This window comes from Pan paniscus, chromosome 6, assembly GCF_029289425.2.
Source record: "Pan paniscus chromosome 6, NHGRI_mPanPan1-v2.0_pri, whole genome shotgun sequence".
Classification (NCBI taxonomy): domain Eukaryota; kingdom Metazoa; phylum Chordata; class Mammalia; order Primates; family Hominidae; genus Pan; species Pan paniscus.
In genome coordinates this window covers 177567778-177594016 of record NC_073255.2, presented here as the reverse complement: position 1 = coordinate 177594016, position 26239 = coordinate 177567778, and the positions used below count along the sequence as shown (strand labels likewise).

At 36.7% G+C, this 26239-nt stretch overlaps 1 protein-coding gene across 3 annotated transcripts in view; it reads left to right on the top strand.

The window, feature by feature from the left end:
- The window catches only part of BRAF (B-Raf proto-oncogene, serine/threonine kinase), a 203600-nt gene that overhangs the window by 118778 nt on the left and 58583 nt on the right, over positions 1-26239 (top strand). For 2 of the 3 annotated variants that reach the window (XM_008965952.4, XM_034965106.4), the window contains exons 6-11: positions 4054-4202; positions 5132-5251; positions 11165-11324; positions 18067-18103; positions 22171-22307; positions 23636-23753. In XM_008965952.4, coding sequence (XP_008964200.1) covers positions 4054-4202; positions 5132-5251; positions 11165-11324; positions 18067-18103; positions 22171-22307; positions 23636-23753 — 721 coding nt within the window. Of the gene's footprint in view, positions 1-4053; positions 4203-5131; positions 5252-11164; positions 11325-18066; positions 18104-19521; positions 19642-22170; positions 22308-23635; positions 23754-26239 lie in introns of all 3 variants that reach the window. The other variant, XM_034965107.3, reaches the window with a different exon arrangement.

The window sequence follows — 26239 nt, the reverse complement described above, 5'->3', positions numbered from 1 at the left end:
CGACTGTGCCTCTCACTAATTTGCCATACATATTTATGTATACTCAGATACTAGATTAAGTGTAAGCTGTGACCCAAAAGAAAGATATGTCTTCCTGTGCTCATCTTTATTGACAAAGGTATACTTACAGATACAGGCATATATTGCTTAAAATTTATGATCAAATGCATATCCACATGTTTTCTTTCCTTCAGCTGTTTTGGTCACCTACCTACTTGGTTTGGTGAATAATGGCCACATAAAAAATTTTAAAGATTTTAAAATTTCTTGTATATCCAGAGACAAATGGAAAAAGAACACAATTAGAAATAGGCATTTACCTGTTTTATATCCCCTAGAAAGTGATACATAGGAAAAAAGGTGAAGAAAATAAGAGTCACTTTTAAAACTAAATGTCCTCAAAAAGCCAGAATGTATTATATATCAGGATGTAATTTTCTTGAAATATTTTCAATAACTTTCTATTCTTAATGGAACAGAATGTGTAAATAAATGTGTATTGAAAATGGACTTTTGGCTGGGCACAGTGGCTCATGCCTCTAATCCCTTGAGAGGCCGAGGCAGGCAGATCACTTGAGCCCAAGAGTTCAAGACCAGCCTGGGTAACATGACAAAACCTCATCTCTCCAAAAAAATACAAAAAGTAGGTGGGCATGGTGGTGTGCACCAATAGCCTTGGCTATTCAGCCTGAGGTGGGAGGATAACTTGAGCCTGGGAGGCAGACTTTGCAGTGAGTCATGATTGTGCCACCATACTCCAGCCTGGGCAACAGAGCAAGACCCTATCAAAAAAAAAAAGAAAAGAAAAAGAAAAGTAGACTTTTGATGTTGAAATCTATTTAATGTATCATAAAAAAATTTACATGTAGCAGAATAGATTAGGAAGTTCTAATTCATGTTGTATATAGTCAGGGTAAGTAGTGTTGTATGAATACAGTTATATATGGAGTCATAATGTAAAATATCGTTATTTGTGATTAAAACTCTGAAAAACTGGGCACAGTGGCTCACGCCTGTAATCCCAGCACTTTGGGAGGCTAAGGTGGGCAGCTCACGAGGTCAGGAGTTCAAGACCAGCCTGGCCAGCCTGGTAAAATCCTGTCTCATTTGAAAATCTTGTGAGTTGTAACTGGTTTTATACAAAATATCGAAGAGTGGAAATTGTATAATTACAATCATGTAATTAAAAGTATTAACCCCCCCCCAAAAAAAAACCTGTCTCTACTAAAAATACAAAAATTAGCCAGGTGTGATGGTGTGCGCCTATAGTCCTAGCTGCTCGGGAGGCTGAGGCGGGAAAATCGCTTGAATCCAGGAGGTGGAGGTTGTAGTGAGCCGAGATCATGCCAGTGCACTCCGGCCTGGGTGACAGTGAGACTCTGTCTCAAAAAAAAAATCTCTGAAAAACTGAAATGAATTAAGAATATAGAGGCCGAGTGTGGTGGCTCATGTCTGTAACACTCTGGGAAGACAAGGCAGGCGGATCACTTGAGGTCAGGAGTTTGAGACCAGCCTGGCCAACATGGTGAAACTCCATCTCCACCAAAAAGTACAAACATTAGCTAGGCATGGTGGTGCATGCCTGTAGTCCCCAGCTACTTGGGAGGCTGAGGCAGGAGAATCACTTGAAACCAGGAGGCAGAGGTTGCAGTGGGCCGAGATCCTGCCACTGTACTCCAACCTGGGCGACAGAGCGAGACTCCATCTCAAGAATACAGAGCAAAGAACAAATAATGAAATAGAAGTCACCCATGCTCTCGCCACTCTGAAGTAGCCACTCACATTTTGATATTTATTCTTATATTTTCTTATTATTATATACACTAAATAAATATATTTTAAGCAATTTCTGGCTTTAGTAGGATAGATTCTTCCTAGTGCAGTTCTGTTACGTGACTCATGTTCTACATCATTTGCCTTTGACATGGAATTCTTAACATGTTGCCTTCTAAGTTTCACCTAGAGAAGTGTTCACAAATAAGTTTATGTGGCCCAAACATTCTGATCCTCTAAGAAATTGATCATTTGTTAGAAAAAATAGATCTTATTGTCTTTTAGGTGATTTTTCTATTTCTTATTTTTTTTAGTAAGATTAGGAAGAGCTGTTTCAATTTTCATATGATTACTTACTAGTTTTATAAATAATTGTTTTTACATTTTTATCCAAAGTTAACCATTATGTTTTTGGACCATAGATCAGTGGTTCTGATTCTGTCAGCTATTTTGTTTTTGTTTTTGTTTTAGCTATTATGTAGATTGTATTTATAGTCTCTCTCCCTCCCACCCCCAATTCCACTCTAGAGGAAATCACTGTTAATTTTTAATGGTTTCTGTTTTAAGCTCTTTTGGTGATTATTTTCATCTTACTAAATACAGTTACACATTGCCTGATGACTGGGATATGTTCTGAGAAATGCATTAATGGTGATTTTGTTATGTGCTTACACAAGCCTACATGGTATAGCCTAACTATACAACTAGGCTATATGGTAGAGCCTATTGCTTCTAAGCCAATAACCTGCACGGAATGTTACTGAACTGAATGCTGTAGGTAACCTTAACACAGTGGCAAGTTTGTGTATCTAAACATAGAAAAGGTACAGTAAAAATACAGTATAAAAGATCAAAAATGGTCTACCTGTGTAGGATACCTAACATGAACAGAGCTTTTAGGACTGGAAATTGCTCTGGTGAGTGAGTGGTGAGTGAATGTGAAGGCGTAGGACATTACTATTTGTTACTGTAGACTTTATGATAAACATTGTACACTTAGGCTACAGTACAGTTTTAAAATTTTTCTTCTTAAAAAGTTTATAAAGTAAAAAATTTACATTAAACTAAGGTTTAATTTTTTTAACTTTTTGACTCTTGAAATAACAGTTTCAAAAGTTTAAAAACATTATATAGCTATACAAAAATATTTTCTTTATGTGCTTATTCTATAAACTTTCTTCTATTTTAAAATTTTTTAATTTTTCTTTTTTACTTTTTAAACTTTTCTGTTAAAAATGAAGACACAAGCTGCACACGGTGGCTCATGTTTGTAATCCCAGCACTTGAGGAGGCCTAGGCAGACGCATCACCTGAGGTCAGGAGTTCAAGACCAGCCTGGTCAACATGGTGAAACCCTTTCTCTAATAAAAAATAGGAAAATTAGCCAGGCGTGGTGGCATGTGCCTGTGGTCCCAGCTGCTCGGGAGGCTGAAGCAGGAGAATCACTTGAACCAGGAGGTGGAGGTTGCAGTGAGCCGAGATCGTGCCATGGCACTCCAGCCTGGGTGACAGAGCCAGACTCTGTCTCAAAAAAAAAAAAAAAAAAAAGACACAAACATACACATTAGCCTAGGTCTACACAAGGTCAGGATCTTCAAGGTGTCACTAGGCAATAGGAATTATTCAACTCCTTTATAATCTTATGGGACCACTGTGATATGAAGTCCATGATTAACTGAAGTGTCATTATGTGACACATGACTGTAATTATCTTTTAGCCACAATTTCTTGCTTTATTAACTTTAGATATCATATACTGATTACTGATTCTATAAGGAATTAGCTCATTTATAGTTCTTCCTCTCCCTCCTCTCCCCCAATATTTTTATTAGTAGTTTTTTGGTTCTTCTATTGGGTGCCTTTGTAACTTTAATATATGCCTTTCTTGTTCCGTCAACACCAGTCGGCATTTCTTAACCTCCCTTCTTTGTATGATAATTAAAGTATAGGCTTCTTCCTTTCACCTCTGTTTCCTCCTCCTTTTCATGTCTACTTTTACTTTTATGTTGTCAAGCTTGAAATCAGTTGCCAGCCTTTTACTCATTTCTCATTTTTTAACTTCTGGGTTTTTAAGTTAGATAGTGGGGTGGGAAATAAATATGTGTAGTCCATCTATTATCTTGGACCCCCGGTTTTCATTTTATAATAGTACTTTAGTATGTGAGTTTCATGATATAAATATATTACAACTTTGTTATTTTAAACAAGAGAGTAGATACATCAGTTTCTAGAAAGTTTTCTTGTGAGTTTTTGAAATCTCTGTGATTTTTTACTTTGCAGGTACGAAAAACATTTTTCACCTTAGCATTTTGTGACTTTTGTCGAAAGCTGCTTTTCCAGGGTTTCCGCTGTCAAACATGTGGTTATAAATTTCACCAGCGTTGTAGTACAGAAGTTCCACTGATGTGTGTTAATTATGACCAACTTGAGTAAGTAATCCAAAAATATCTTTTTTCTACCTATCATTTTACACTTAAATTTTCTTAATGTGAAGCTACGATGTCTAAAAGTCTGTGAGGGTTTTTCTTCCATACGATTGTTATAGAGAATTTTTTTAAAGTGTAGTTAGAGAATAATATGTAGAATGGACAGTATTTCTCTCCCAAATTGTAATTCTGGTTCAGCTATACAGTTAATTTATATCTTATATTATCGTTTAATTAATCAAGACCCCTAACCCATAGAAACCATTTTTGGATAGTTTCTAGGAGGAGAGGGAGAGTTGTTTCAATTAAATTAAGCATTATGATTTTGTACCACAGATCAGGTAGTCTGATTCTGTTAGCTATTTTGTAAATTACGTTTATATTCTTCCTCTCTCTCCTTCATCCCCATTCAGCTCCCTTCCCCCAATTTATTTGAGTAAGATGTAAAATTTTTGTATCCAGTATATATCTCTTTCTAAAATTTCTCTTTGCTGTATGCCAGTTTTTCTAATAGATTAGACTGAGTCTGTTATCTCTTTTTGTGTCATTGTTGCTGCTGCTATTAAAGTCTTACTTTTCTTGATCACCTGAGCAAATAAAACTTAACTCTGTACTTTAAGTAAATTATAATGTCACCTAATTTACAGTAGATACTTTTTATTCTCATTCTTTAACCATAAAGCATGATTTTCATCTTGTAGTATGTAGAAATTTGCTGAACTGAATGATTAGTTTTAAGTTATAAGCATGCCTTTGAAAGTGCAATACAATTTTTTTAAAATAAGCCTTTAGACAAAAATACAACTAATTGAATTTTAACAGTTGTTTCTGAGAATGGAATTTGATCTCAGTTTTTTTGGTTAACTATGTATTTTGGTATATGAAGCTTCTGGGTTTTGCACAAGTTAGGTTTGTTTTGTTTTGCCTCACAGTTTGCTGTTTGTCTCCAAGTTCTTTGAACACCACCCAATACCACAGGAAGAGGCGTCCTTAGCAGAGACTGCCCTAACATCTGGATCATCCCCTTCCGCACCCGCCTCGGACTCTATTGGGTATGGTTTGACTTCTGCTCTTCGGTGACATGCTACTTGAACCGCTTTCTTTTGGATCTCCTGGTTAATTAGAAACCTTTCCAATGTTTAAATTGTTAAATTAAGGACTTTTCCCCCAAATAACTTATCATACCACTCAGATATTTACATGCATTTGATACAAATAAATGGGATTAAAGCTGACATAGACTATTTCAGAATCAGTCCTGAAAAAATCAATATTGGGTATGATTTGACTTCTGCTCTTCAGTGACATGCTTCTTGAACTGCTTTCTTTTGGATCTCCTGGTTAATTAGAAACATTTCCAACATTTAAATGCTTAAATTAAGGATCTTTTCCCCAAATAACTTATTTTTTCACACCAGTCAGATATTTACATGCATTTGGTACAAATAAGTGGGATTGAAGCTGACATAGACTATTTCAGAACCAGTCCTGAAAAAATCATGCAACAGATCATTTTGAGTCTACACCTTGAGTTCATCTTTTATTAGGTATAGAAGTATATGACTTCCACTTATGAAGAAGCATTGATATGTGAGACAATGGCAAACAATGTAAAAATAGTATATAATTATAATCTACAATTTATGATGGAGTATATTGAAGTATGTGATGAGGACATAAATGTATTCATGTTTACAGAAGGAAGAATAGTGAGGAAAAAGAGAGTGCTCAGGAAAACTTAATGAAGAAGGTGGTATTTGAACTAGACTTTAAAGAATTACTACAATCTGAACGGGCCTAGGGAATAGAAGCATGGTGAAAGGGGAATGGAGAAACAACAGATATAAAGGGAATAAACAGATATAAAGGGAATGAAGATGTTAGGTTTAGAAGCTAGTGAAGAAAGGTTTATCTGACTTAAGAACTACCATGTGTAAAACCAGATTATGGAGAGTCTTGGAATTGAGGCCAGAATTTAGACTTAAAGGTCTTTAAGCAGATTACTAACTTGATGAAAATGGCTTTAAAGAAAAAATCAATTAGCAGTGAAATACAGATGGATTGACAGAAAATTTAGGGTGAAGAAGGCCAACCTAGGATGTTGTTGGTAGTGAAAACTGAGAGAGGCAGTGAAGACAAGTTCAAGTGCTAGAAGTATGGAAAAGGGATAGATATTCATAAAGCGTAAAAGAAAAAGATGAACAGTATTATTAATCAGTTGAGGATAAAGCTGAGAAGTGACTTTAAAAATAATGCAAAGGCAGCCGGGTGCGGTGGTTCACGCATGTAATCCCAGCACTTTGGGAGGCTGAGGCGGGCAGATCACGAGGTCAGGAGTTCGAGACCAGCCTGGCCAACATGGTGAAACCCTGTCTCTACTAAAGATACAAAAAAAAAAAAATTAGCTGGGCATGATGGCACACACCTGTAATCCCAGCTACTCAGGAGGCTGAGGCAGGAGAATCACTTGAACCTGGGAGGTGGAGGTTGCAGTGAGCTGAGATCGCACCATTGCACTCCAGCCTGGGTGACAGGTGAGATTCTGTCTCAAAAAAATAAAAATAATGCAAAGGCGTCATATATTTAAGCTTCATAGTAGGAAATAAAAAGGAAGACACAATAAAGATGAGTTAAGTGGGTATCAGTTTACTTTGGAACATTTCTCGAACTCCTGGCCTCAGGTGATCTTCCTGCCTCAGCCTCCCAAAGTGCTAGAATTACAGGCGTGAGACACTGCACCTAACTAGCTTTGGAACATTTCTGACACAGATCTGTGTACTCTTTCACATTGAATTTGGGGCAGCGTTATTTAGGCTGTGTCTGGAAGCACATGCTTTAAAAAAAAAAAAAAAAAAAAGGCCGGGCGCGGTGGCTCACTCCTGTAATCCCAGCACTTTGGGAGGCCGAGGCAGGCGGATCACGAGGTCGGGAGATCATGACCATCCTGGCTAACACAGTGAAACCCCGTCTCTACTAAAAATACAAAAACAGAATTAGCCGGGCGTGGTGGCGGGTGCCTGTAGTCCCAGCTACTCAGGAGGCTGAGTCAGGAGGATGGCGTGAACCAAGGAGGTGGAGCTTGTAGCGGGCCGAGATCACGTCACTGCATTCCAGCCTGGGTGACAGAGCAAGACTCCGTCTCAAAAAAAAAAAGAAAGAAAAAAAAAGTCCCCATACAGCATTCTGTCCTAGAATATTCCTGAGATGTTAAGATTAGAAATATTTATTGTCAGTTTTAACCCTACTTCCTCCCACTCTTCACAATGTAATGCCATTTCTTCAGATTTCTACCTAGAGAAATCTTTTCAAAATCAGTTGACATTTTCAGTACAACTTTGTAATTTTTACAAAGCCAACCTTTCTGGTGATCTCATGGGTTAGAAAATTTTGCAAAAGAATTTTGTCTTAAGCAGTGAGTATACTTACCTATTTGGAACACTGGAAAATGCAGCCGTTGTGTTCTCTTGTCAGGTTGTAGCAGTTATCTCTTCTAGTGGAGTCATTTTATTCCCATTGGCTCTATCACTACTTGTGTGCAGCTGTGTTTTTTTTAGATGGTCAAATCAAAATGTTATTATTTGGTTGGTTTTTAATTAATCTTTTGGTTATAATATTTTCTCCTGACAGATTCTGTAGACCATGATGCCTTTGTAATGGCAGGTCCCAGTTCTGTGAGCAGTTACAAAACACCCTAATGAAATTAGCTTGGCCTCTCTGAAGGTTTATAATGGTAATGATCCAGGACATTTGCCTTCCAGTGAAGGAATGCTATCTTAAAATTAAGAAACCATTTGCCTGTGCCGTGAATATTTTATTGGTAACTGAACTGAAATATATTCTGATCTTGAGCAAATGATAAGATGTTCAAACTTGTCTATAAGTCATTTTCCTGATGTTTTTATGACATAACTCCATATGGTTGTCTCTGTAAAGATAGAAGCCAATCTTGTTCAGTATCAAAACTCTTTTGCAGTTTGTTACTAGTCCTGATAACAATAATAATGGTCATGAAACAAGTGTAATAATGGATGTAATCAAGAAATATTGGAGAAGCGATACATTGCCCAGTTTTGAATATAAAGTGAGAGATACCTCCTTTTCTACTTTTTAAAAATGCTGTAGAATGTGTAAATTTATGAGAGGTCAACATTTAAAATGTATGTATCACCAGACCAAAGTTTTCAAAACTTTTAAATATTCTAGATTAAGAATGAGATCTAAACTAACTGGTAATTTGCTGAAGGGTATTATAATTAAAATTCCTTTTGTCTTTAATTTGGTACTGCTTTAAAGAGGTTTACTGCAAGATAGGTACAGGTATCATTGGGAGAAAGCCAGTTTGCCAACTGCCAAGATACTTCATAGGGTATAAGTTACCTTGGTTAGTGGAAAAATTTCCCAGTATGGTAATGTAATTTTATCGATTCCCAGAAATGATGAGATTGGGAGTTATACTGGTTTGTATTAACTGAAATCAGAAAAAAAATTGAATCAGGATACCAGGTAATATTTTTCAGTGAAAAATATACCTGTTATGTAAATTAGACTTCTTGTGTTGTGTGCGCCAGCACTCACTCTTCTTCTGTAAGAGATTTATGGGAAATCAAATTATAATCAGAAGACTGTTTTCGTTAAGCATAGAATTAGGACATGGCTGAGATATTCAATGACATCAGATTATGATCACTTCAAATGTTCCCTTGTACTTGCCCTGAAAGCTAGAGAAGTTGACTTGGTGGACCAAGACACAACTATTAGATACCAACTACCAAATTGAGTTTCTCTGATTTTGTATAATATGCAGATATCATCATTTTCTAATATATACATTCTTTAGATATGATAGTGAAGTGTCTTAGATTAAATCTGGTTTTTGTTTTTCTTCTGGACCAATGTCTTTTGCATACTTAACTCTGATTTGTTATCTACTACATGTTTCTGTCATATTCCTAACTTGGTGAGTTTCAGAAGTGACTTACTGCCATCTCTGCCTATCCCAGATCAATTATTACAGTAGGCTATCTTATGCAATTCTAGTTAATTCATACTTTTTCCAATTTTAAGCCTTTTTTTTTTTTTTTTTTAAGATGGAGTCTCACTTTGTCACCCAGGCGAGTGCAGAGACGTGATCTTGGCTCACTGCAGTCTCTGCCTCCCTGGTTCAAGTGATTCTTGTGCCTCAGCCCCCTGAGTAGCTGGGATTACAGGCCCTTAACACCACACCCAGCTAATTTTTGTATTTTTAGTAGAGACAGGGTTTTACTATGTTGGCCAGGCTGGTCTTGAACTCCTGACCTCAGGTGATCCACCTGCTTTGGCCTCCAAAAGTGCTGGGATTACAGGCATGAGCCACTGCACCTGGCCTGCCTTGAGACTTTAAATCAGCCTGTAAATAGTTGTCAGACAGTCAGTGCCCTTTCTAAAACTTTATTGACTAATGTCATTTTTGCATTCTTTTTCCTGCTCCTAAAATTTTCTAGCTATAGGCATATATTTGGCTACCTAAAGCAAAAATAAAGACAGCTCTGTCACAAACCAAAAGTTTCTCAATAATCAGAAAAAATAAAAAGTACCTAGATGGAACATGCTAATTTTCCTAAAGGCTTGTTTCTTACCTATAATTCTCATTGAGCCGATACCAATTTTTTTTTAGTACATAGTATTTTATTATTTGCATATCAATTCTAAGTGGATTCATTTCGTTAATATAAACACATGAAGTCAAAACTTCTTTCCTTAGCTTTAATAATATGCTTCAAAGAAGTAAAATTGTGAACTGGTGTGGTTCAGATTCTGACATGTTTTATTCAGAGACTGACTTTCACTGTTAGGCTTCCTTGGCTCTTCAAACCTTTATTCATTCCTTTCCTACTATATTTTTTTCCCATTCCTCACGTCTCACAAAAGTGTCTTTTTATTCCCTCAACATTGTCCTTCTAGCTGTGTCTTAGTAACCACTAATAATTAGTTTGCATAAAATAGGGTGGAATGATAACCAATATGTGAAGAGAGCTTATTGGCACTTAGCCATTCATTGGTCCTGATGGAGTTAAGTGAGACAGCTTACCTCATCTATCAAGTGACACTCATTTCCCCACTCCTAGGATACCCTTTCTGAGGGGCTACATCCTTCCAAGTGTTTACAATCTAGTCTCAAAACTTTAGTGTTCTCTTTGAGTGCCAGGTTCATTTTAGGGTGAGATATCATAGACTATGTTATTTAGCTACCATACCGAAATAGGTATGTAACATATTTTGGTGATTTTCCAAATAGCATACAAATGTAACATTTTGGTGGTTTTCCAAATAGCAGTTTTCAAAAATATTTGCTTTAGTGGTTAATATATGATTCTCTTGTGTCTCTGTTATCAATAATGGGCATGATAAAAAATCCAGAATATGAGAGATATTGGCACTCTGAGGATCATCTTCTGAATTTGAAAAGGATTTTTCAATATTGTTCTGGATTTTCATTCAACTCCTGTAAAGGAACAAGCACATCTTTCAGGTCCTGAAATATGCATTTGTATTCTCAAAATATTTATAATTTCTTAATATGTAAAATTTTCATTTTAGTAAATTCAGATGTCAAGACAATGTTAGGAAAAAATGGCAAATTATATTCAGTCATTCTCAGAGCATTTTTATATAACTTCAAAGGTTGAACTTCTTCAGTTGATGGCCACAGGTAATTTCTAGCCATATGTAAATTTCCCTAGTGTTTTCCAGGTAAGAATCAGTGGTCTTATCATTGATAGTTCCTGGAGGGCCTACTTGAGCAAAGCAGCTTTGGCAGTATTGGATTTTTAAATTAATACTTTTAAAAGTCATTACTGCTAGGTTTTTAATGCTTTAATGATTTTGAGAATATAAAAACAAGAAAATCCTTTTATCTTCCTTTTTAAATATTATTACCTTTATATCGTTACTCTGAATCTTATCTTCCAATGACTTCATTTTTCCAGGCCCCAAATTCTCACCAGTCCGTCTCCTTCAAAATCCATTCCAATTCCACAGCCCTTCCGACCAGCAGATGAAGATCATCGAAATCAATTTGGGCAACGAGACCGATCCTCATCAGCTCCCAATGTGCATATAAACACAATAGAACCTGTCAATATTGACGTAAGTATCCAGCATTGCTAGAACTAAAAAAAAAACCAAGTATGTATCTTTATTTTTCTGCTATAATTATAACTTAGATCAGAAATAAGTGCCATTTTTCATTTATCACAGTTATTTTAAGTGATAAGCTTCTTGTGAATCACAAATCAGAAAAGCTTCTGGTTTCTCTCTGATGACATTAAATATTTCACTGACTCCAGGTTATACAGTCACTCTGATTTTTTTCCGTTATGATACCATCTCTATAAAAGTCATCTTCAAATGAAAATGGTTTAAATATCAAAGGACTGATAGAAGCCCTTGACAGAATTAAGTTCTTTAAAACTTTTATAAAAATGATTATGATTGTGCTATAAGAGGTGGATATGAAATTAAGAATTTCAGGCCAGGCATAGTGGCTCATGCCTGTAATCCCAACACTTTGGGAGGCCAAGATGGGTGGAATGCTTGACCCAGAAGTTAGAGACCAGCCTAGGCAACATAGTGAGACCCCATCTCTACCAAAAGTAAAACAAATTAGCCATGCATGGTGAGGCATGCCTGTAGTCCCAGCTACTCTGGAGGGTGAGGTGGGAGGATTGCTTGAGCCCAGGAGGTCAAGGCTGCAGTGAGCTATGTTTGCACCACTGCACTCCAACCTGAGCAACAGAGTGAGACCCCGTCTCAAAAGAAAAGAATTTCAATTTGTGCTATCATAAGCTTGGCATTATGACCAACAAAAACTTGATTTTTTCTGTGTTTATTTTAAAATTAGCATATAATTGAAACTATAAATTTTATTAAATATTAATATAAAAGAAAAACTGTATTATAAATTTTAATTTTATAATTTTAGGTAAATTTGCAAATCAGACTTTCTTCCCACTTTTTACTAAGAAATTTTCTCTATTTTTATTGGGTTCATTTTAAGTGACTTTTTTCTAGTACTAGTTTTCCTTAACTAGCAAGGTTCACCTCTATCTAGCAAGACCTAAAAACAAAGGAAGAAAGGGGAAAAGGAGAATGTGATATAAGAAATCAAACCATATGTCCAGGTTAGGGTTGTTCTCAGTCTGTCCAAAATTGCAACCTTCATCTTTACTTTGAAAACTATCATCCTTTTAGACTATTCCCTTTTTCTCTGATTGTTACCACTGTTCCCTGGTATGTTGGGCTTCATTTAGAGTGTCATCTTTGTATCTTGCCTTTTCATCCTCTCTCGTAACCAGTCACAGGGTATCACCTTTTCATGTGCATCTCAAACTGGTTTTTACTTATTACCGCCGCCATTTGGGCCCATATTTTTTCACTTGAATTATATACTACATTAATCTCCTAAATAGATTTTCTGCCATTGATTTCTCTCTATCCATTTCCATTCCTTCTGCAACTGTCAGAATTTTTTTATACCTCTAGCATCATCTGTTCTCTTGTTCCAAAACTTTTAGTGACTTACTGTTGATTACAAGGTAAAGTGCAAACTCTTTAGTATTTTTATTCATGTTCAAGCACTTATGATTCCATTAAAAAGATTTACTAATAACTGTGGGCTATGCATTGTGTTAGGCAATTGGGAATTATTTATGAATTAGCACATGGCCTTTGCCCTCAAGGAAGTCACAGTCTAATAGGTGAATCAAACATTTAAATAGATAATTACAAAATATATAATGGTAGTTTAGAGAAGGTGGTAATAAACTCCATCTGGTTGGATCTAGGAATATTGAGCAGAGAAGGGACAACATTTAAGCCAGATTATGGTGAATAAGTAGGAGTACACTACATAAGGGGGTTAGGAAAGTCATTTGTTAAGGAAATGAAAGGCATAGAAGTGCCTTTACATGGAATGTAATTAATAGTTGATATTGAAGTTTAGGGTCCAGGAGAAGGCTTGGGGAATGGTGGAAGGTGAAACTAGGCAGGTAATATCTACAGTGAAAGGCTTTGTATATTACTCTGAAATCTAAAGCAGTGCTAGGGAATCTGAAGAATTTTGATTGGGAGAGGAAGTCATCAGCTCTATATTTTAGAAAAATCTTTGATGGTAGAGTGGAGGATAGATGAAATGGGAAACACATAGAGGCAGGACTGTCAATAATGTGGTTTTTACAGTATTTCAGACAAGAAATGATATTTAAACTCAAGTAATAGCATTGGTGCTGAGAAAGAGTGTGTTTTGGGGAGGGAGACTATGAATTAGTGAATTAGTGGTAAGAGTCTTAGGAATCATGTTGAAAATGACTACTATTTATGAATACTTATTATATACAGGTACTATGCTAAGTGCTTTACGTAGACTTTCTTATTTCATCCTCATAAAAACTCATAGGTTATGTACTATTATTATCTTTATTTTACTGTTAAGAAAATTAGATTTATAGAGGTTAAGAAACATACCCAGATTACACTGCTGATAAATTACTGAAGTGGGTTCAAACCTGGCCTTTCTCTCTTATACTTAACCACTATACTGTTTTGTAGTAGAGGAGAGGAGTGAAAAATATGAGAAGTAGAGGATAATGCCAGGTTTCTGGCTTATAGATACTTAGCTTATAGACTGAGTTTCTGGTAAATAGCACAGTTTGTTAAATACCAAAGGAAAACAAGGTTTGCAGAAGCAGAAATTTTAGCTTTTTGGGGGGATATATTGACTTTAAGATGCCTGTGGGACTTTCAGGTTTAGAAATCCAGTAGCAGTTGGATATAAGGACTTTGAGTAGAGATACAGATTTAGGAGTAATTAGCATATTTATGTCAGTTAAAGCCATGGATGTAAATTGCTCAAAGAGCATATGTAAATTGAAAAGGGGAGAAAATGTAACCCTGATAAACATTAACATTGGAGGTGCAGGCAGAGACTCTCTGTCTCCTTTATGGACTGGCTCTTCCTAAGTCTAGCCCCAGATAACTAAGAAAAAGTGTTGCAGAAGCCAAAGGAAGAAAAGGGGTTTCAAGAATACCAAAGTAGTTGGTGTCAGTTGCCATTACGATTCAAATGAGATAAAGACTGAAAGGACTATCAATTTTGGCAATTGAAATGTCATCTTTACTTCATTGAGAGCTGTTTTAGAGGGCCAGTAAGAGGAGAAGGCAGCAGGTGAGGAAGTAGGATTAAGTGTTAATTTTGAGAAGCTTGGCTGTGAAGGAATGACAAAAGAGGATAGCTTGATTCAGGGTTGAGGGACAATTTTTTTTGGTTTTTCGGTTTTTGTTTTTGTTTTGTTTTGTTTTTTGAGATGGAGTCTTGCTCTGTCACCCAGGCTGGAGTGCGGTGGTGTGATCGCTGCTCACTGCAGCCTCCACCTCCCAGGTTCAAGCAATTCTCCTGCCTCAGCCTCTCGAGTAGCTGCGATTACAGGCTCCCACCATCATGCCCAGCTAATTTTTGTATTTTTAGTAGGGTTTTGCCATGTTGGCCAAGCTGGTCCTGAACTCCTGACCTCAAGTGATCCGCCCACCTCGGCCTCCCAGAGTGTTGGGATTACAGGCGTGAGCCACTGCACCCAGCCAAGGGACAATTGTTTTTAATGTAAGAGACATTAGTATATTTGTAACTGGAGAGGAAGAAGCCAGTGAAGAGAAATTGAAGATAACAAGAGAGGAAATGATTGATGTAATAAAATTCCTTGAGCTTGGAAATTATGTCTCTCAGAGACTGTGAAGAATTAAAGATGGACATAGCCAGCTCTGTAACTCTTTACAGACTGTGTGATGTTGGGCAAATTATTTAATCCTGGGGCTAGTAGTGTTTACCTTCTATAGTGGTTTGAATTGCTTATTATGCCTGGTACATAATAAGAATTCAGAAATTATAGCTAATATTAATATGCAAATAGTTATAGATATTAGAGCAGAAAAGTTGTTTGATGGCTTTTGTTTTCTCTATTATGGTGAAGGGAAGGGATGTAAGTAAGAGAAGGAACTACAAAAGAGTGGGAAAAAAGTTGAAATATCCAGTTTTCAAATGCTAGAAGAACCTTTGTAACCTAGAATGAGTAGAAAAGATTGTCAAGGAGCTTTAAGAACACATTTGGAATTAAAGAATCTAAGTTTATGTTGTTACTAGCAGTAACTTGTAAGAGTGGAGAAAGCAAAATTTGGTTAATCCATAGTTGTGGGGAGTTTCAGAGCTGATGCAACAGAAAAGAAAGGGGTATGGCCTTTGTCTTGTAGTTCCTTCCACCTGAAAGACTCTTTGCTTTTCTACATGCCTCTCTATCTCTGAAACCCCAACTCAGAGTAATTCCTTGACTGCTTTATCAGTGACCAAGTCCTATAGTTATCATACACAGCACTAAAAATCTTATCGGCTGGGTGCAGTGGCTCACACCTGTAATCCCAGCACTTTGGGAGGCCGAGGCAGGCAGATCGCCTGAGGTCAGGAGTTCAAGACCAGCCTGGCCAACATGATGAAACCCCATCTCTACCAAAAATAAAAAATTAGCCGGGCATGGTGGCAGGTGCCTGTAATCCTAGCTACTCGGGAGGCCGAGGCAGGAGAATCGCTGGAACCCAGGAGGCGAAGGTTGCAGTGAGCTAAGATCGTGCCATTGCACTCCAGCCTGGGTGACAAGAGCAAGACTTCATCTCAAAATCTTATCACCTGTATCACTTAGTTGGCAATCAATTGAGCAGCAAACTTTGGCATCTCTTTTATTATATTCTTATGCAATTATTCTTAAATTATTTGATTTTCACTTACTTCCAATGTGCGCATCTTACTTCCAATGAGATTGTAAGCTCTCAAGAATGGAAAGTTAATGACATCACTAGGATTTTTATATTTGTTGGTAGCCATATAACTCCTATCACCTTGTTTTCAGGTATGTATTTGATTTTTCTGTAGAAAATGTTGAAGACTTTATATGATACATTAAACATGATAGAAATACATCTTTAAAGAATTTACTTTGTTTTAGCCTGTAAACAAAAAGTTGTCTATTTGCAGAGACTATTCAGAGATATTTGGGGCCGTTCAATCCCTCATATTTAAGTTAAACTAAATAAACAGACTAATGCAAGTTCTACCCATCAAGGCCCAAATTGCATTACCAGTAGCGACTGTCCCCACTACCATCGTTGTTATAAAGAGCTAAATATATATATAGTTTTTCTTTTGTTTTTTTTCTGTGATGGAGTCTCACTCTGTCACCCAGGCTGGAGTGCAGTGGTGCAGTCTCAGCTCACTGCAACCTCCGCCTCACAGGTTCAAGCAATTCTCCTGCCTCAGCCTCCTGAGTATCTAGGGTTACAGTCGTGTGCCACCATGCCTGTCTAATTTTTGTATTTTTAGTAGAGATGGTGTTTCACCATGTTGACCAGGCTGGTCTCAAACTCCTAACCTCGTGATCCACCCGCCTCAGCCTCCCAAAGTGCTGGTATTACAGGCTTGAGCCACCGCACCCAGCGCATAAAGAGCTATATTTTAATAATAAAGACAAATTTTAGTGGCTGGTTGCGGCGGCTCATGCATGTAATCCCAGCACTTTGGGAGGCTGAGGTGGATGGATCACCTGAGGTCAGGAGTTCAAGACCAGCCTGGCCAACATGGTGAAACCCCGTCTCTACTAAAAATACAAAAATTAGCCAGGCATGGTGGTGCATGCTTGTAGTCCCAGGTATTCAGGAGGCTGAGGCAGGAGGATCACTTGAACCCAAGAGGCAGAGGTTGCAATGAGCCAAGATCACGCCACTGCACTCCAACCTGGGCGACAGAGCAACTGAGTCTCAAAAAAAAGGACAAATTTTAACAAAACCTTTCTATGAGCCACTTTGTTTCTTTCCTCTTCTAAGTGTGCCCTTATCCATCCATATTTTTATTATTGTAACCAGTGTACTTTTAATTTTATATTTTTAAATTATACTGTAAACATGTTTCATGATTCAAGCTTCATAATTATTTTGGTAGCTGCATAATACTTCATTAAATTGATACACCATAATTTTCTTAACCAAAATATGTCAAAATGCCTATAATAGAGAAATAATTATTTATAACTTTTTAGTATGATGGATAATGTTGCACTAAACATCTTTGTGCATATCACTTTTTCTTCTGAATTATTTCCTTAAGAAAAGTTCCCAGAAGTAGAATTACAGAATCAAATGATATGAACATTTTTATCTCTCTTAATATGCACCAGTATAATTTTTTTTAAGGATTGATGAAGCCATTTTTAAAAAATTTGTTTATTTCCAAAGTTCAGGGGTACATGTGCAGGATGTGCAGGATGTGCAGGGTTGTTACGTAGGTCAACGTGTGCCACAGCGGTTTGCCGCACAGATTATCACATTACCTCGGTATGAAGCACAGCATCCATTAGTTATTCTTTCTGTTGCTCTTCCTCCTTTTACCATCCACCCTCCAACAGGCCCCAGTATGTGTTGTTTCCCCCATGTGTCCACTTGTTCTTATCATTCAGCTCCCACTTATAAGTGAGAAAACACAGTATTTGGTTTTCTGCTCCTGCATTAGATTGTTGAGGATAATGGAAGCCATTGGTTTTGAATGGCCTGAAATGGACATCAACATTTGATTAGGACTAATAATTGTTTCATTATAGGTTTACATTGGCAAGTACTTCAAAATTTAGATTGTATTATGTTCACTAGATAATTCCAAATTGTTTTGTGTAATAGTTATAAGATGTATTGTTTTAATTAATAAAATAATTCTTTTAATGTTAGTGGAAAATTCAGTGTTATTGCTACTTTCTGATTATATGCTTGCTTGGAATAAATATACATTACTATTTATTTGTAGGACTTGATTAGAGACCAAGGATTTCGTGGTGATGGAGGTAAGTAGTGATTTCAGGTTTTTTTAAAAACTCAAGGAAACTGCAATTGCTTTGCTGCTTATTTCCTTTATACTTGCCTCTTTCAAGTAACAGACACAGAGAAAAATGTGTAGAGAAACCCAAAATTTTTTTGTTTTTCTGTAGTATTTGTCATTTACCTCTAATAAAATGTTAACTAGTTTATAACATGAAAAGATGACTGGACATAAAAGGAAGTCTTAAAATGTATTATCTACAGTTTTAAAGTTTCTTCCAGGATCAGACAAGATCGGACACGTTCAGGATGGTATGGCCGTAGACTACAGTTTTAAAATATCTTACCAAGGAAAGATCCTTAATTATTATACCCGCTTTATTAATTTCTAACCATCTTGAAAGCTATTGTTGATAAATTTCCTTTGTGGGGCTCCACTGATACTTAAAGATTGACCTTAGAATCAGATAAAACTTAACTTTGCTAAATCATTCTGAAGAGGGGGTTTGTCAGACATTATCAACCACTTCCTTCAACTTTCTGGAAGTGTTTTAAATGTACATTTTATAGAACAGACCCATAATGGCAAAGCCCATTTGTCCTCTTCTTAGGCCAGTAAATACACAAATGAGAAACTGAATTGAGATTTCCAACTGAATTTTCATCTAGTATTCACTCTAGTACATAAGACAACATTGCTTAAGAAAATACTTTTTGTAAGCATTACCCTATATAATGTTTTATAAGAGGTGATATTTGAGACTATCTTGAAGTGTTCTTCCAGGAGGTCCTTTACACTTACCTTCCCTGTTGTCTTCTGCCTAGTAAGGAAGACCTGTAATAACTGCTTATCATGCTTAGAGTTGACCTCTTCACTGTGACCTTCTTTATCTTCAAAATATCTAAGCCCAGACTCAACAATATTTTACATTGAGTAAACATTGTTATAAACCTTTTTTTGTTATGTTTCTGTATACCCACGAAGCAACCAAAATAATAATAAGCCTGCATTCTATACTCTGGACTTGGTATTGATGTTAGCACATAGTTACACAAGCTTTTTTTTTCCTGTTTGTTATTTCATGAACCTGCCAATTAATGTTGCTGCCAGTTTGACTTTCGTATGTCTTAATAGCTGTGGCTTTTGATAATTTTGCCTAATACATCCAGCATTTAAATGTTGCCATCATGTTAGCATCACAAAATTAACTTAGTCATAAACACAGCCTGCTTAGTACCTAAAAGCAAGTGGCATTTCTTGTCCTTTTCATGAGTCACTTTTTAAAAAATCATTGGGATTTTATGAAAATAAGCAGATTTTTGGTCCAGAATTATTTTATGAAGCAGGCTTCAATTCATCTTATTTATTCCCCATGACTTCTTTCATTTCTTCTGTGTGTCTGTCTTCCTGTGTTTGCCTGCCCCTCTCTTTCTCTTCTAACAGCCCCTTTGAACCAGCTGATGCGCTGTCTTCGGAAATACCAATCCCGGACTCCCAGTCCCCTCCTACATTCTGTCCCCAGTGAAATAGTGTTTGATTTTGAGCCTGGCCCAGTGTTCAGAGGTAGTTGGGCTCTTCTTTCTTGTTTTCACCCAAAGCAAACTAAATATAAAACTACAGATGCTGTTTGTGCCTCACCCTCACAGCGTGTGTTTGTAAGTGTGAAAGTTTTCAGTACTAAATTTCTGCTTGGCCTGGCTGGAATGCTTTGAATGTGCGTCTCACATGTACTCACTGCCACAAGCTTTCTGTATGCTGTCTGTCATAAGTTTTTAAAAGCAAGAAAATCCTGACCTGAGATTTCCATCTTGTTTTTTTGTTATTTTATTACTTCTTGGTCCTGATAATTTCTTAAACTTAGTGGGTGGGAATAAATAAGGTGGGTGGGGAAGAGCTTACTGGATTCCTTTGATTTTAATGCATTTAAGTGATTATTCTTGATGACTTAATATTTGTTAATTTTGTGGTTTTTAAGAAAATTAAAGTGTCAATGGAAACTTCTATTATGAGATTTTATTAGGCTTTTGGCCTTTTTTCAGATTCTGTAATACTAGCAGTGTTTTTTGGGTTTTTCTTTCCCCCAATATGGGATGTGTATATTTTTGTCAAAGGTAGGGAGCTGTTAAAAAAGACAAAAAGAAGATTTATAACATATTTTAGATATTTCAGTGTACTTCAGAAATTTGAGAATTTATCCTTTTAATTATGTCCTAATAGAAGAAAGTTTACAGTATAATTTCATTCTCCCATTTCATCTTGCCATGTTTTATTTAGTAGTTAAACTGATTTGTAAAAACTTAAGTCGGGCCAGGCACGGTGGCTCACGCCTGTAATCCCAGCACTTTGGGAGGCCGAGGTGGACGGATCACCTGAGGTCAGGAGTTCGAGACCAGCCTGGTCAATGTGGTGAAACCCCGTCTCTACAAAAATACAAAAAAAATTAGCCAGGCATGATGGCGGATGCCTGTAATCCCAGCTACTTGGGAGGCTGAGGCTGGAGAATCGCTTGAACCCAGGAGGCGGAGGTTGCAGTGAGCCGAGATCACACCATTGTACTCCAGCCTGGGTGACAGAGCAAGACTCCATCTCAAAAAAAAAAAAAAAAGTAAAAATTGGGACAGATGTCTTTCTCTAAATATTTTTAAAGATTTATATTTACTGACTCTTGCTACTTAGTATCTGTTATATATTCTGAATGTAGTAATGGTGCTTTAGATTTTTGCTCTCTCAGCCCTGCTGTTTCTCAGAAAATCCATAGAATGGGATGGAAGTCATACAGTAGTGAGTAATACAACTAAATTAAGTGATACAATAAAACTACTTAGTAGATCATAACCGTGAAGCCTGGTCAAGCAGTCGAGGCTTTATAATGTTGAAAATTATCAATGGAAGGTAGAAAATGGATTGTGCTCTACTTAATAGACGTTGTGGATACCATTTTATTTTAGAAAATTGCATATGAGATCATGAAAATTCTACATGGTGATATAATATGATGTAATAATGGTAAACATTTTCTACAGATTAAACATTTAAATGTGGTTATTGGTATCCTTGTTATCTGAAAGATAGTGGCTCTTTTTTTCCTTAAGAGTAGCAGTCATTTTTTAAAAAGAATCTATTTTCTTGAGGTCATTTTGTTGTTCTGTATATAGAACTATTGCCTGGACATCTGAGTTCTACTCAGCTGTATTCAGGCCCCAGTAAGATTCACTGCCCTGAACTCTTCTGAACCAGGTGCTACTGTACCTTAACTCAGGATGTTTGCCATGAGAAAGGTATGCAACCCTGCCAACAGAGATCACTTCCAAAGAGTATACTCCTCAGGCTCACTTGACCTATAGAATATTTGTATTTATAGTAACTTGGCTGAGAGGCCATAGCGCTTACTTAACAAAGCTCTCACTTACAAAGGCAGAGATTTTTCAGAAAGTCTTGAGAAATATGCCTGGCTTTATTTACATTAACTTTGTTTTGTAGGTAACAAATAATCTTTGTTTAATAATGTAAGCCTCCAGGAACCAATGATACTGACCAATAGCTCTTAAATATTAGAGCATGTAGTTTAGGATTATATTTGAGTTTAGTGATTAATATGAATAAGTCAGATATTTTCAACATTATGGCCATTATTAGAAAATGTTTCCATCTGGGGGTTTCCTTTTTTTTAATATTGATTGGCTGTTGAGGTAATATTAAATAATTAATTAAAAGTGTATTTGTTATATAGGCTTTTACATTTATTTTGCTTTTTGATTTTTTTCATCAAAGAAACAGAAACTTGGGAGTATTTTTAGTATTTCTGTCTTGTTTTAGAGAGATTGTTTTTCTCCTAGATTTTGCACCAGTAAATAAAGTATGTGTCTATCATCAGATATTTTAAAGGTCATTAAATTGGCCAGAAAACTAAAAGAAATTATAGTTGTAATCACCAAATGAGGCCCCTTTTTGGCCCATCCTTTCCAAAAGGTCTATATTTAAACATGCACTACATTTTAAAATTAAGTCTAAATATCCCCCAACCTTCTGCCCCTGATAAATTAACATACTTGCTCCTCCTTAATGTATACATTTTTCTTTTCACTAATTTAGGATCAACCACAGGTTTGTCTGCTACCCCCCCTGCCTCATTACCTGGCTCACTAACTAACGTGAAAGCCTTACAGAAATCTCCAGGACCTCAGCGAGAAAGGAAGTCATCTTCATCCTCAGAAGACAGGAATCGAATGGTAAGAGTATATGATATCTTTTTTTCTCTGAGTTCTTTCTTCTTAGAAGTCACAACCAAATGTAATATTATCCTTTAGATATATTATGTCCATATGTGACACAGAATTCCCATAATTAAATAAATTTAAGAACTGATAGTTTTTTGCTTAAAGCATATTTCTACAGCACTGCTTTTTGCTGTCATCTGTAATATAATTTAGTAAAAGGCAGTTTTGGAAGAGTAACAGTATTCTGTTTCTAAAGTAAGGAAAAAGAGAGAAAGCTAGTATTAGAAGGCACGAAAAGGCTGGTCCAGAATTCAGATATTTCAGATATCTACTGAAGGACATTCTTCCCTATTTAAAAAATCAACTTTCTTCTGCAAAATGAATCCACCATGGCACATGTATACGTATGTAACAAACCTGCACATTCTGCACATGTATCCCAGAACTTAAAGTAAAATTTAAAAATAAAATAAAAAATGAATACTGTTTAGCCGTAGTATTGCTACTAATTGTTGAATAAGAGGATCTTTTACCCTACCAAAGTAATTTTATATGTTGATTTTTTTTTTTGGAAAGACCGAATTAGATAAGATACATGAAGAAATTTAGCACTGATTGAAAAAGACTACCTAGATGAATTGTCAGTAGTTACCATAGGTTAACTTAAAATTTTTTGTGATTTAGAGCCAAAACTATTCACAAATATAGCAGCACTTATCTTGCTCCTTAAAGTCTTCCAGATGATAAAAACATTTTACTTATTTCGGTAATATACATTCCTGCTCATACCCCATAAATAATTTATATTTTTTAATAAATTGTTTCCATCCTAACCATCCTTCTGAGCAAAGTATCACAAGGACAGAAAACCAAACACCACATGTTCTCACTCATAGGTGGGAATTGAACAGTGAGAACACTTGGACACAGGGCGGGGAACATCACACACTGGGACCTGTCATGGGGTAGGGGGAGGGGAGAGGGACAGCATTAAGAGAAATACCTAATGTAAATGACAAGTTAATGGGTGCAGCACACCAACATGGCACATGTATACATAAGTAACAAACCTGCACGTTGTGCACATGTACCCTAGAACTTAAAGTATAATAAAATAAAAAATAAAAATAAATTTTTTCCATCCTAATATTGACTTCAGTCTTAAATTTAAGTTTTGTATTTTAAGAGTCATACTTTTAACTACTATTCCTCCAGAGAATTTTTCTTAAGGGGATCTCTTCCTGTATCCCTCTCAGGCATAAGGTAATGTACTTAGGGTGAAACATAAGGTTTTCTTTTTCTGTTTGGTTTGACTTGACTTTTTTACTGTTTTTATCAAGAAAACACTTGGTAGACGGGACTCGAGTGATGATTGGGAGATTCCTGATGGGCAGATTACAGTGGGACAAAGAATTGGATCTGGATCATTTGGAACAGTCTACAAGGGAAAGTGGCATGGTAAGTATATAATGTGGTGACATTGTGACAAGTCATAATAGGATATGTTTAACAACTTTTATTTTGTAACAAATATATCATCAAAGGAAATATTCACTGTTCGCATCAGTAAACTATTTTGATTAGTTTCAGGACTCCTCCAAAAGTTTCTAACAAAAATTATGGGAAATAAAAACTGTTCACAGTAGTCGGGACTCCTACCATTTTATTACAGTAATAATTTTTAAAGGGGAATTCCTCCAGGTTAACTAGTCCTCAAAAGGATTTTATTTTCTTTTAGAGTCTTTCAGCTGATAATTTTATTTGTATTATAAGTCACAAGTAAACATATTAAAAATGTACTTAATGGCTGGGCGCAGTGGCTTATGCCTGTAATCCCAGCACTTTGGGAAGCTGAGGCTGGCTGATCACGAGGTCAGGAGATTGAGACCATACTGGCCAACATGGTGAAACCCCATCTCTACTAAAAATACAAAAATTAGCTGGGTGTGGAAGCACGTGCCTGTAGTCCCAGCTACTTGGGAGGCTGAGGCAGGAGAATCACTGGAACCCAGGAGGCGGAGGTTGCAGTGAGCTGAGATCACGCCACTGCACTCCACCCTGGTGACAGTGAGACTCCGTCTCAAAAAAAAAAAAAATTAACAAAGAAATATAAGTGGCCAGTAAACATATACAAAATGTTCAGCCTTACTAGTTATCAAAGAATTGCAAATTCAAAAAATAGACATCATTATTTGCCTCTTAGTTGGACAAAATCTTTTTAAATTGGATTATATTAAGAGTAGTGGATGTATTTTCATCAAAGGTTTAATATCAATGAAAAGTGAAAGTGAACATGTATCCAACTAATAGAGAATTGGATAAATTTATACCATCATATGATTATATAGGAGTTAAAATGGCATGGTAGAGGTACATTTATTGATATAGAAAGGTGTCTTTGGTATATGAAATTTTTCAAAGCAGTATGTGTAAGATACCATATTATGGAGCTCATAGAAATATATAACATAATTTTTTATATGACAGTATTTTAGGCCAGGCACAGTGGCTCACGCCTGTAATCCCAGCACTTTGGGAGGCCGAGGCAGGTGGATCACCCAAGGTCAGGAGTTCGAGACCAGCTTGGCCAACATAGTGAAACCTCGTCTCTACTAAAAATACAAAAAATTAGCCAGGCTTGGTGGTGGGCGCCTGTAATCTCAGCTACTCAGGAGGCTGAGGCAGGAGAATTGCTTGAACCTAGGAGGTGGAGGTTGCAGTGAGCCGAGATCCCGCCATTGCACTCCAACCTGGATAACAGCGAGACTCTGTCTAAAAAAAAAAAAAAAAAAGACTGTGTTTTAGTTTATATCTCCTTAATCTCCTTAATCTATCTTTTCACAGGTGTTCATAAATATTCACACTACATTCATGTAAAAGCCTAATGACATATAATGTCACTTTTGAGTGACATAATTAAGGGAATTTTTTTATACCTTCAAAATGTCTTTAAACTTTTTTTAAGTGCTGTATAGTATTTTATGATACAAACAGTAGAATAAGCACTGTATTACTTTGATAATTGAGGAAAATCAATGTTGATTTAACTTATTAAAATATACATACAGGTTGAGTATCTTTATTTATTTATTTTTGTGTGTTTTGTTTTGTTTTGAGACAAGGTCTCGCTCTGTCGCCCAGGCTGGAGTGCAGTGGCACAATCTCGACTCACTACAACCTCTGCCTCCCAGATTCAGGCAGTTCTCCTACCTCAGCCTCCTGAGTAGCTAGGATTATAGGCGCGTACCACCACCCCTGGCTAATTTTTGTATTTTGAGTAGAGACGAGGTTTTGCCATGTTGGCCAGGCTGTTCTCAAACTCCTGACCTCAGGTGAGCCACCCACCTTGGCCTTCCAAAGTGCTGGGATTACAGGTGTGAGGCAGCACACCTGGCCAGGTTGGGTATCTTTAATCCAAAATCCCAAACCCGAAATGCTCCAAAATCCAAAACTTTCTGAGTGCTGACATGATGCTCAAAGGAAATGCTTATTGGAGGATTTCATATGTTTGGATTAGGGATGTTAAACTGGTAAGTATAATCAAAATATTCCAAAATCAGAAAAAATTTGAAATTTGAGACACTTCTGGTCCCAGGCATTTTGGATAAGGGATACTCAGCCTGTGTATAAAAGTGCACATAAATTAGCCAGGCATGGTGGCATGTGCCTGTACTCCCAGCTATTGGGGAGGCTGAGGTGGGAGAATGGCTTGAGCCCAGGAGTTCAAGGCTGCAGTGAGCCATGATCACACCACTGCACTCCATCCAGCCTAGGTGACAGAGCAAGACTCTGTCTCTAAAACAATTAAATAAACAGAACATTACTAGCACTCTAGAAACACCCTCTCATGTCCTCTTCTAGCCAATCACCTCTCTCCCGAGGGTAACCACCACTGTGATCACAACAGGAAGTGCATAGTGTGTACTTTTTTCTGTCGGCCCTTT